At 41.9% G+C, this 12535-nt stretch overlaps 1 protein-coding gene across 1 annotated transcript in view; it reads right to left on the bottom strand.

Moving 5' to 3' along the window:
• The window catches only part of MAPK11 (mitogen-activated protein kinase 11), a 56971-nt gene extending 52796 nt beyond the window's left edge, over positions 1–4175 (bottom strand). The window contains exon 1 of the mRNA XM_079994373.1: positions 4147–4175. Coding sequence (XP_079850499.1) covers positions 4147–4160 — 14 coding nt within the window. The 5' untranslated portion in view covers positions 4161–4175. The remainder of the gene's footprint in view (positions 1–4146) is intronic.
• Positions 4176–12535: the final 8360 nt, after the last annotated feature.

The raw sequence follows: 12535 nt of genomic DNA, 5'->3' as shown, positions 1-12535 counted from the left end.
TTCCTTTGCATTTATTTAGTTATCAACCTAATTTATGTTCACACACGACAGATACTGTTGGTAGGTAATGGTGGCGTTCCATCTGTTCCGGATATAACTGCACTTTCTTCTAATGCATCAAGATTGTAGCCTGGGGATTCTGTTATAGATTTGGCCATTATTGTTGAGGCGCAAGCGGCTTCCATGGCACAAAGTGCCGTTCAACAGCTTAGCTTGGTGTGCCAGATGCAACTTCTCCTAAGCAAAGACAGACTTGCAAAAGTTATGCATGTCTTGGTAAAAGCCAGTCTTGATTGCTGTGATCCATTACATATAACACTGGTCCTTAAATAACTACATTGGCTCCCAACACGTTTCTGAACACAATTCAGAGTGCTGGTGCTGACCTGTAAAGCCCTAAATGGCCTCGGCCCAGTATACCTGAAGGAGCGTCTCCACCCCCTCGTTCAGCCCAGACACTGAGGTCCAGCTCTGAGGGCCTTCTGGCAGTTCCCTCACTGTGAGAAGTGAGGTTACAGGGAACCAGGCAGAGGGCCTTCTCAGTAGTGGTGCCCGCCCTGTGGAAAGCCCTCCCATCAGATGTCAAGGAAATAAACAGCTATCTGACCCTTAGAAGACATCTCAAATATTTAAATATTCTGTCAGGAGCCACCCAGAGTGGTTGGGGAAACCCAGCCAGATGGGTGGGTATAAATAATAATAATAATAATAAATAATAATAATAATAATAATAATAATAATAATAATTTGCTACCCCTGTTTCAGAACTGTCCTGCTTCCGAGGTGAGGTAAATGGCAACCAGGCAGAGGAGATGATGATATGGGGTGTCTGCCAGGGACTATAAAGCGGTGCACATTCTTCTAAATTTTAGGCGCCAGATTAAAAGTATTTCCTCCAAAGTTTTTAATTAGATGCCATCGCCTCCAGTCTGGAACTCTCTGTCCATTGACATTAGGTAGACACCTTCGCTGTGCTGTTTTCAATAACTGCTTAAAACCTTCATGTTTAGGCAAGCATACCCAGATATGTAAAGCTGACATGCATTTTAATATTCTTTTATATAATGTATGTTTTTAATTGCTGATACTATTTATATTTAGATTTTTTTAAGGTCTACTTGTTTTTCATGTCTTTTTTATGGATAATTTTAATGCATGTTTTATATTTTCTGTAAACTGCTCAAGCCATTTTCCCCTTTTAAACAATTAAGCAGTATTCAAATTCTGCTAAATAAATGTTAAAAAGAGGACACTGGTGGCGCTGTGGTCTAAACCACTGAGCCTCTTGGACTTGCCGATTGGAAGGCCGGTAGTTCACAGCCCCGCAATGGAGTGAGCTCCCGTTGCTCTGTCCCAGCTCCTGCTAACCTAGCAGTTCAAAAGCATACCAGTGCAAGTAGATAAATAAGTACCGCTCCGGTGGGAAGGTAAACAGCGTTTCCATGCGCTGCTCTGGTTTCACCAGAAGCAGCTTAGTCATGCTAGCCACATGACCCAGAAAAACTGTCTGCAGGCAAATGTCGGCTCTCTCAGCCAGTAGAACGAGATGAGCGCCACAACCCCAGAGTCATTCGTAACTGGACTTAACTATCAGGGGTCCTTTACCTTTACAAATGTTAAAAATATATATCACACTTCCTTCTCTTCCACCATCCAAACAGGCAATCAACATTGTTGGCTCTAATAGCACTCATCACCTTCCTAAGTAATGCTCAGGTGGTGCAGAGAGACCCTACTGCTCATGCCCAGTGCTGGATGACTGTAGGTCACACACAACCATCTCAAGCATTAGCCATTTGCATTGGCAGTAGAGTTCTCTTGATCAGAGCTATGGGCTTGCTGAGGCATCACAGACCCTAAACTACAGGTTTTTTTTTCCAAAGAATCCGGGGAAACTTTTTTTTAAAAAAGAGAAAAAGTTTCTAAAAAAAGGTTTTTTAAAATTTCTTTAAAGAAGTAATATCTTCTCTTCTGTGGTCTCCTTTGTCACGCAGCCTTCCTCTGGGCCCTGGCCTGCTCTCTTGGAATGCTAGCCACCGTGGAGTAGGCTTGGGTTGGGCCTGGGCTCGGGCATGTGTCCTTGCCCGCCCGATGCTCTCCTACCTCTCCTCAGTGGCAGCAGTGGCACAGCAAAGCCAGGGCTCCCTTCTTTTTCTCCTTCATCTTTCTCTCTACTCCTTCTCCTTCTCCTCTCTTCTTTCTCCCTGTGTCGGCTCCGGGGTTTTCCTGGCCCCGGAGCGCTGCTGGGCAGTCATATGATGTGTCTTGTGCCATTGAACCAATCACGCAACAATCATCCCCTACTAATAAATCTACAACACTTAAAATATAAATCCGGGGACATTAAGTGAAATCCGGGGACATTCCGGGGACGGATTTTGTCCGGGGACAGATTTGTAAATCCGGGGACTGTCTCCAGGAAACAGGGACATCTGGTAACCATACCCTAAACTGGTTTAAGAGGACCTGTGCTTTCGTAATCAATGACCTACTGCGTCAGAGGCACAAAGTGATCTGAGATCATTCAACTGATAAAGCAAAACAGGTCTGCGCAAAAGCATCATCATTGCCCTTATTGCAGACACACTTTCCAATACACTGTCTTGCGTCATTATGACATTTCAATATACTTCTGACGTGTGCCCTCAGATTTGTTTACATAGCTGGTCGGTATTTTGATTCCAACAGCACCATGCTGACCTCGCCTTTCCTTCCAGATGCCTGTTTGGAAACCTCAATGCCGCCCCAAGGTCCGCTTGTACTGTTCTCATCTGAAAATTAGCTCAATTATTACAAGGTTGTCACTTCTTAGATACATAAGGAATGTTTTAAACATGGATTCCAGAGATGCATTCTGTATCTGACCTGAAAGTTTTATCAGGCAGTGAACGACACCACACAGTTTTACTGCATCATCCTCAACAGATTTCCTCAGAATTAAGTCCCACTATGTTCAATGGCTCTCCCTCCTTCACATATTTAGGTTTCCTGCCCCATTCATGTTTTGGAGAATTCAAAACATCAACGTCACAGGGCAGAGGAGAAGAAATGAACAAACTGAGTATACCACGTCATAAATGAGAAGGTGAATTGTCTCCAGTCATGAGGATGGCTGAGGATATTTTTCAGGCATTTGGTTTTAGCTAATTCTTTGTTAAATTATTCAGCAGCGGCCAACTTGTCTGAAAATACACTCAGCTATAAATATCATCGGCAGGTTTCTGTAAGGAAATTGAATTGGCATGTTTGTCAATGCTTTGGAATAGCTGGGGAAATGTTTGAGCCATTCTAGCAAACGTTGCTTTGGGAATCAAATACGTACACCCAGACATGAGGAGAGTTTGGCCAACATTAATGACATACTTGGCAAACCATGACATTAACCGACGGATAACTTTTTCCATTTTATCTACCTGTTTTTACAAAATTTGCAATATGAAGAGGACATAAAGCAAAGAGCACGCAATGATATCCTTCAAATTATTTCCCCGATGTATTTGCCAACTGGCACACTGAGAAATTTACTGACTGCAGAATGCTGCCCATCAGCAGATTTGCTATGTGAAGAGATGCTGAATATTTGATTTTCCCCAAATATCCACCCTCAGTTTATGCCAGAGCTCATTAAATCTGAGTACCACAATGTATCTTTAGTAAATGCCTTGAGTGGGCTTTGAAGGTACAGTGGTACCTCGGGTTAAGTACTTAATTCGTTCTGAAGGTCCGTTCTTAACCTGAAACTGTTCTTAACCTGAGGTACCACTTTAGCTAATGGGGCCTCCTGCTGCTGCTGTGCCACCGGAGCATGATTTCTGTTCTCATCCTGAATCAAAGTTCTTAACCAGAGGTAATATTTCTGGGTTAGTGGAGTCTGTAACCTGAAGCGTATGTAACCTGAAGCGTATGTAACCCGAGGTACCACTGTACTAGCATTTGCAGGTGAAAGAAGAACATCTCTAGAAGTTGTCTCCATTTTGCAGGGCTATCTTGGAAATATAGATTTCATAATAATAATAATAATAATAATAATAATAATAATAATAATAATTTTTACCCAACCCATCTGACTGTGTTGCCTCAGCCACTCTGGGTGGCTTCCAGCATAATATACAGAAACACAACAACAACAACAACAACAAATCATACATTAAAATCTGCATCAACTCATAGCCAGCAGTTCACAAAGTGGCTAAGAGAAGTTCCTGGTTTGAACCTTGCTTCTACCATGAAACCAGGCAAGAGAAAACAATGAAGATTCTTGTAGCACCACAAATGCTACCAAATTTATTAACCACTTTCTCTCAGCCTCAGTCTCCACATCTGCAAAATGGAGAACAGAAATTCTGAACTTATATTACGGAGTTGATGTAACGGTTACAAGTACATACGGTAATGCATATGATCTTTTGAACGCTTGAAATCACTATGCAAATTTTAGTATTAAGATAGGATCACCATATTATGCGTTTACTGGGCCTCTTTTTCCTCCGACTGAAGGAGCATATGCAATAGGCCTACTGTTTTCAAAAGACAGCAGCCCAAACCCCACCCTCGCTGGATAAAGAATGGCGCTCTGCCCACTCTGGCATGTACTGTATCTCGTATTGTTTCATGGGTGTGTTAGCCTAGGAGCCATTTTCTATCTCCACACCTGGATTTGGAATGCAAAAAAATCTGAAGGAATTCATGGCTTCTAGTACAGTTGTGTTTACAGATCAAGCAATAGCAGAAGCCCATAAGTTTTTTGGGGGGAGACACACACCACATTCTCTCTTGCGCTTACAGTGGTACCTCAGGTTACATACGCTTCAGGTTACATACTCTTCAGTTTACAGACTCTGCTAACCCAGAAATAGTGCTTCAGGTTAAGAACTTTGCTTCAGGATGAGAACAGAAATCATGCTCCGGTGGCGCGGTGGCAGCAAGAGGCCCCATTAGCTAAAGTGGTGCTTCAGGTTAAGAACAGTTTCAGGTTAAGAACGGACCTCCGGAACGAATTAAGTACTTAACCCGAGGTATCACTGTATAGGTTTGCTACAATGGTGGGTTTGCTACAATGAACCTTGAACTAATCCGCCTGCTTATTTTTGCAAAAGAATAGTTGATTTGCTTTTAATGAGCTCCCGTAAACTGGTATATATTTATCAATGGCGGGCATGGAGAGACCCGTCCCCTCCACTTTTGGTGAATATAATATTCACATCCGAGGTCCAAAATGTAAAAAAGCAAAAAGCAACAACCAAATAGCTTCCCATCTGTCTCAGTTTCCTTTTTTTGTTCTTAAAAAATATGTACAACATAGGCATAGATTGTGCAGTCTCGAGCCAGCTCCAGCCTGTTTCCAAAGCAGCAGCAACACCCACCCACTTTTCTGGGAAACATTAGCAGTGCCAGGGACTCTGTGGAGAAATGCCAAGTCAGACTTCCTTTCCACAGATGGGAAAGCAAATGGGCTCCTTCTGATTCGCCCTCCTCCTCCTCTAGGAATGGGACACTCCTCCAGGAGGAGAACATATCCCCAGCCCTCCGACGAGAAGGGAGAGTTCCTCAAGTCACAATTTCCTGAACTCACAAGTCCCATGGCCATTTTGGATCTATAATCTAATCTCGAAGGAAAAGCTTTTTACAACCCAGACATCAATGCGAAGGAAGAAAACAAAACAGATGAAAGAGCTAACAGGCCGAGGGAGTGAAAAGGAATGCTGGGGGAAAATATAAGACTACTGTTCCGCCATCTCTCTGTGCTATGGCTTCTGTAGACGCTAACCAGATTTCCTCAGAGATAAACATATTTTGCCCTGTGATCCCATGTCAGCCATTAGCCTAGCTGCGCAATAAAGAGACTAAAAACGTATATAGAGAGTATCTATGATGCTATAGATTTGATATAAATAAATGGTTTTTGTTGTTGTTTCGTCGTTTAGTCATGTCCGACTCTTTGTGACCCCATGGGCCAGAGCACGCCAGGCACTCCTGTCTTCCACTGCCTCCCGCAGCTTGGTCAAACTCATGCTGGTAGCTTCAAGAACACTGTCCAACCACTGTTGGGGCCATCACACATACCATCTCGGGACTATTTAATTGCTCATCGTCTAACATTGTGTATGCCATCAAATGCCAACAGTGTCCTTCAGCTCTCTATATTGGACAAACAGGCCAAACCTTACGCCAAAGAATAAACGGACATAAATCCGACATCAGGAACCACAAGACAGAGAAACCAGTAGGAGAACACTTCAATCTCCCAGGACATTTTATATAAGATCTCAAAGTAGCTGTTCTATTACAAAGGAATTTCAGAAATAGACTGGAAAGAGAAGCTGCTGAATTGCAACTTATTACCAAACTTAAAACCATGGAGAGACCTGGTCTGAACAAAGACATTGGATTCTCATCTCATTATACATGACAAAGCCATTTTTCACCTTCTCACCCCTTGCTTTTTCCTGTAAGACCTATTGCAGTCGTTAAGAGTCGTCAACAGGCTCATCACAGCTATCTGCCAATCACCCAATCCCACCACCCTTCTGAGTAATACCCCTCCCCACCTTCTCACTATATAGAAGGGTCTGGTGACTTCTGTTTCAGTGTATCTGAAGAAGTGTGCATGCACACGAAAGCTCATACCAAGAACTAACTTAGTTGGTCTTTAAGGTGCTACTGGAAGGAATTTTTTTATTTTGTTTTGACTATGGCAGACCAACACGGCTACCTATCTGTATCAAGTTCATGTAACTCTGTTCTGATATTTCAAATTCTAATGTTGTTGTCTGTCTCAAGAGACAATGGAGTGTGCTTGCAGGGATGAAATCAAACTACATAGTGACCTCTCCAGGGTGCAAGCCTGGGCAGTGTGTATGGAGGTCCTGGGTTGCCCACATGACAAGACCCCCCTCTCATTATATAGCATATTATCAAGGTGAGAATTATATTTTTGTAAGGAGACAGTTTATTATAAATAATAATACAGCAAGTTTGAAGAATCGCACCTATTTGGGGAGGCATTATCGTCTTATTGATATGAACTGGAATCTGATAAAGAACTTTCTCTAAGTACAGTGGTACCTCAGGCTAAGAACTTAATTCGTTCCGGAGGTCCGTTCTTAACCTGAAACTGTTCTTAACCTGAGGTACCACTTTAGCTAATGGAGCCTCCCGCTGCTGCCTCCGCGTGATTTCTGTTCTCATCCTGAAGTAAAGTTCTTAACCCTGTTGAATGGTTACTTTAAATGTAAAGGTTCATCATTGTTCCATCCGATGTGTATGTCTTTAAGGGGCCAGAGCAAGGGCCAAAGCAAAATAATGAGACCCAGCTTTACAGCTGTGAAACATAGCAGGTCTGCTGAGTTGTATTGATTAAGGTGTAGTATATAAGGAGCAGCATCTAGCTCTCTCATTACCCTGGGGGATGGGTTGGTGGTTGGGTCTGGTTTGTTGATGTATTTAGTGTAAATGGAGTTTTTGTTTTTGCTATTAAAACCTTGTTTAAGTTATTTTTGAGTCCCTTTTTAACGCATGGTCTCCCCAGCAAGCTCTCTGCAGCGCTACTAAACTGCAAAAAGCCAACAAACCTGAGGTACTATTTCTGAGTTAGTGGAGTCTGTAACCTGAAGTGTCTGTAACCCAAGGTACCACTGTATTGAACAATTCTTCTTTCCTTCCAATTGACTTCCTTCCTTCAATATTTGTTCAGTATAAGCTTTGTACTTACCACTGACATTGTTTCCCCCCCTTTTTATGTTTTTTCTTTTTATTTGTATTTTATTTTTGTTAGTGTGTATGTTTGTGTTGCATATATATATATATATATATATATATATATAAATATAATTTTATTTTTTACCAACCACCAAACACAAACAGTGAAAGTCCCCAGGCAGCTGATACATTGGGTATGTGATATTCAATAATATACATATTCAATAATAATAAATAATAACATATTCAAATCAACCATATGTGCACTTCTATATACCTTAACACTCCTCCCTCCACAAGGTTTATTTAACTTTTAACATTTTAATTGTCCCAAATTGTTCAAACCTACCCAAATAATTCAATATCTTCTCAAACCATTCCTCCTCTTTCTCACTGACCTTAAGCCCTTTCATTCTATTTATCTTCACAGTTAGGTATTCTAAAATTATAATATTATTCAGTTTTTCTCCTCCATATATATGAACTTTCTCTAAGTAATTAGAAGACCACAATCAGTTATATAAACTTGAGAGAGACTCATGGTAGAAATGGACTTTTTACCTGTGATCCATAGTTGGGTTTTCTTGGGTTTATTGATACTTAAGATTTTCTATGTGCATATTATTGTTCAACTCCAACAATGACAAACAGCCTATCTACATAGTGGGACAAGGGATGCCCAAGAGCTAGGTGCTGGTGTGGTGCAGTGGTTAGACTAGGGTTTAGGAAACCAGGGTCTAAATCTCTGCTCAGCTCCCTGGGTGACCTTGGGCCAGTCACTGTCTCTCAGCCTAGCCTACCTCATAGGGTTGTGGTGAGCATAAAAGGGGAAAGATGAGAAGATCCATGTACACCACCTTGATTTCTGTGGAGGAGAGATTAGATATAAATGCAATAAACAGAATAAATATTATTATTATTAGTCAATATGCGTCCCATCCTCCCTTCAAGTAAGGGTGGAAGCAGCCCTTTGGGTCACCAAGTGAGCTTTGTGACTGAAAGTGAAACTATGCATTAGATCAGGGGTGTCAAACTCAAATTCATTGGGGGACGCATCAGCAGTTTGGTCACCCTCAAAGGGCCGGTTGTATCTGTAGGACTATGTTGTATCTGTAGGACTATAAGCAGACCTCCCCTCCCCCCATACATCATATGTACTTACAGTAGAGGAGAGAAGGGTTCAGGCAGCCATTGGACCTGTCACATCACAGGATGGCATGCACTCAGTATAAAAACAAGTGGAGGTTTCCTGAATGCATGTAAAGTGGAGGTTTCCTGTGCAGAACGGCTGGTGCCGCTAGAGGGCAGATGTTCTCTGGCTTGTAGGCTGCCGCGCATGCACTGAAGAGGCGGCTTTCTTGCATCAAAAAAAAAAAAAAAAAAAAAAAGCGAGAAAAAAAGGTGAAGGCTGACGGCCGGCGGCAGCTACACGGGCCACATGACGAGGTCTGGCGGGCCGGATTTGGCCCGCAGGCCTTGTGTTTGACACCTGTGCATTAGATTAAACATGTGCTTCAGAACACATGCTTACAATTACAGTGGTACCTCAGTTACATACGCTTCAGGTTACATACGCTTCAGGGTACAGACTCTGCTAACCCAGAAATAGTACCTCGGGTTAAGAACTTTGCTTCAGGATGAGAACAGAAATCGTGCTCCGGCGGCATGACAGCAGCAGGAGGCCCCATTAGCTAAAGTGGTGCTTCAGGTTAAGAACAGTTTCAGGTTAAGAACGGACTTCCAGAACAAATTAAGTACTTAACCCGAGGTACCACTGTACTGAGTACCCTTCATTTCCCCCCAAAAAAGGCACGGGGAGGAAGGGGTTAAGCTACTTTTTTAGTAAGAGTAGACAGATGCAATGTAACATGTAGTTTGACCCTGAGTGGAGATGTGAATCCAGCCCTCTCTGATCCAAGTCCAAAACTCTTATCTGGTGACTTGCATCTGTCTCTCTCTCTCTCATTATAAACTTGCAGGAGGAATTGGGGGGGAAATATTGTTTGTCCAGGCATTGAATGGTGGAAAGATACTGTTCCTGGTAACCTTGAAATTATTAGCTGCGAGGATCTGTGTTTGAAAGATATTTTAAGTTGTTTGAAAGATGTTTGAACTTTTGTTTTAAATATGATTTTAGATGTTTTAAATTGTTTTTTAAAATGCTTTTATTCTATTCTTGTTTTATCACTTTGATGTTGGCCACACTGGGCTCCTTTGGGAAGAAGGGTGGGAGTATTAATTAACTAATTAATTCTACCATGCTCCACCAGCCTCCCAGTGTAAGGTATCGAGCTCTGCCAATGCAAACATGAAGGAAGTGAACAGAGATCAATAATCAATCTTCCCTCCATAATAACGAGTTGATTTTTAACTAGAAAGCTGCTTATTATTAACTTTTCTCCAATGGATCTTCTCTTCTTCTGCCTCCCCCTCCCCAGTTCTTCAGGGGCACCATTACGGTACATGTGGGGTATCTTCTCCCTGCATGTGTGGAAGGTTCCTCCACTTTGATGGGCAAGCAATTTCTTTGCATAATCAATTTAACGTAAAGACAGAGTGTCTGCGATCATGAGCAGTGCTTTTCTCCACTAGGTACAACCTAAAGCAAGTCAAAACAAAACAAAACAGCACATGCAACTTCCCTCCCCAACTTTTCAGTTTCCTGTTCTGGCAACTGACCGGGAAGACAAACAACTTTACAAGCAAGTCCCTTGTGTGAGATAGCCAAAGCATGTGCATTAGCAAAGCCTCTTGTCCTCTTAACAATTAGTTGCTTGATTTAGAGTTTATGCAGATTGAAAGACTGCGTATGCACATCCACCAACAGAAGCTGGTTGGATACAGTTAATCCCTTTGTTGACTTTGCACTGTTTACTGGAACAAGCGTGGCGGGAAGAGTCAGTGGGTCATGAAGGCATGACTGGTGGTAAAGCTGGTCTAGATAAGCTGGTCAACTCCTGACCACACAAGCAATCCCATAGAGCTGAAGATTTCTCTTCTAGATGTCAATAATACAATTCAGCTTGTCCTTAAAATTCAATCTCCGACTGCAGTCCTGAAAACAAGCAGTACTTACTTCTTCGGGAAGGGTGGTGATGTTGTAAACAAAGTCTGCCCTTTTTCCCTGATGGGGTATCCAAGAGCCCGTATAGAGTCCTTACGTGGGTTCCCTATCGGTAGGAGAAAATAACAGAGGCCAACCAGAGAATATTGAGAAGCAAAGCAGCTAGTAAGCCTCATCTTTATTAAAGTTGTTGCAACAGGGTGATCCCCTCACACAAAGAAAAGGAGGCGGACCCAGAACAAAGGTGTGCCTGCCCTTATATAGACATTTTAAATTCCCTGCCCTGGAGCTCAAGACCACCCCTCCATACATCATACATACATCACAGAAGAAGTGTAACCCAAGACCACCCCCCATAAACATCATACATACATCACAGAAAAGGTGGTCTACAACAGAAATTTGAATGTTGTAGTTTTTCCTGTCTGTCAGGTTATCTGATAAGGCCTTATCTGATTGCTTTTCCTGGTAGTCTGCCCATTCCTTTGAGATGGTGATTTCCCAATTCCTGAGACAATGGGAAGGCTCCCTGACCCCCTGCCTCCTTGCAGAGAAAACATTTGGTCAGTTGGGGAGTCAAAATGGGTTCAGGTCGGTCTTCCTGTGCTGATCTATATACGTGCTTGGTTGGTACATTTATGAACATTTATTATATATATAAGACCTTAAATTTTATTATTACAGTGGTGGGGAATGATCTAGATGAGGCACTAAGGGCCGAACAGGGCAAGATGTTAATTGTATGGATGCAATTAGTATATATTAAGTATATATAATTTTTATTTGCTTTTAGTATATGTTTTAACCAGTGCTTTTTCTGGGGGTACTCAGGGGTATGCTGTACCAGCACCATTTTCTAGAAGAAAAGCACTGGGTGTTGTTTTTCTGTTTTTGAGGAATGGAAGCCTTTTTTGTTTATTTTAAGAAATACTATAGCATGAAGAATCCATGAGCAGGTTTCACACTATGAGCATCAGAAATAACTAGAGATGATTGCGTTAGGATAATGTTAAAAAGGGGAAAGACAGGCTGCAGCAAAATGAGGGATAAGAAAACATAACAGAAAATGGGAAGGGAAGTCGACAATATAAAATATTTTTCAAAGAAATATGCATTGGAATTTTATGTGAATTTTTTTGATATACAGTGGTACCTTGGGTTAAGTACTTAATTCGTACCGGAGGTCTGTACTTAACCTGAAACTGTTCTTAACCTGAAGCACCACTTTAGCTAATGGGGCCTCCTGCTGCTGCTGCGCCGCTGGAGCACGATTTCTGTTCTCATCCTGAAGCAAAGTTCTTAACCTGAAGCACTATTTCTGGGTTAGCAGAGTCTGTAACCTGAAGTGTATGTAACCTGAAGCGTATGTAACCTGAGGTACCACTGTATACGGGGTGTGTGGTTGTGTGTGATTACAAGTGTGGCACTTGCTGTAACAACTTCATGGTGAGTACCAGCACCCTTTTTCTCAAAGAAAAGCACTGGTTTTGATATCAAAAATTGCCATGGGGGATGAATCAGTAATGCAAAGCTGTGATCCCAATCAAAATCATTCCTTGCTCATCATTTTAGAAGGGAAACTTCCATGTGCATTAGGATGATCACCCATGCATTACCAAAAAAAGAGGACACCGATTTGTATAAAGTTTGCATAATGATTTATGTGCGGATTTAGAAATAATGACTTTATAATTTGAATAGAAATACATCTCAGTATAGTGGGGAAGACTGTGTTGCAGTGAACCTATCTGCTGTTCAGGTGCTGAATGTTGA

The sequence above is a fragment of the Podarcis cretensis genome (genome assembly GCF_951804945.1).
Source record: "Podarcis cretensis genome assembly, chromosome: 10".
NCBI lineage: Eukaryota > Metazoa > Chordata > Lepidosauria > Squamata > Lacertidae > Podarcis > Podarcis cretensis.
The sequence above is the reverse complement of the archived record's forward strand: the minus strand, read 5'-3'. Positions and strand labels throughout refer to the sequence as shown.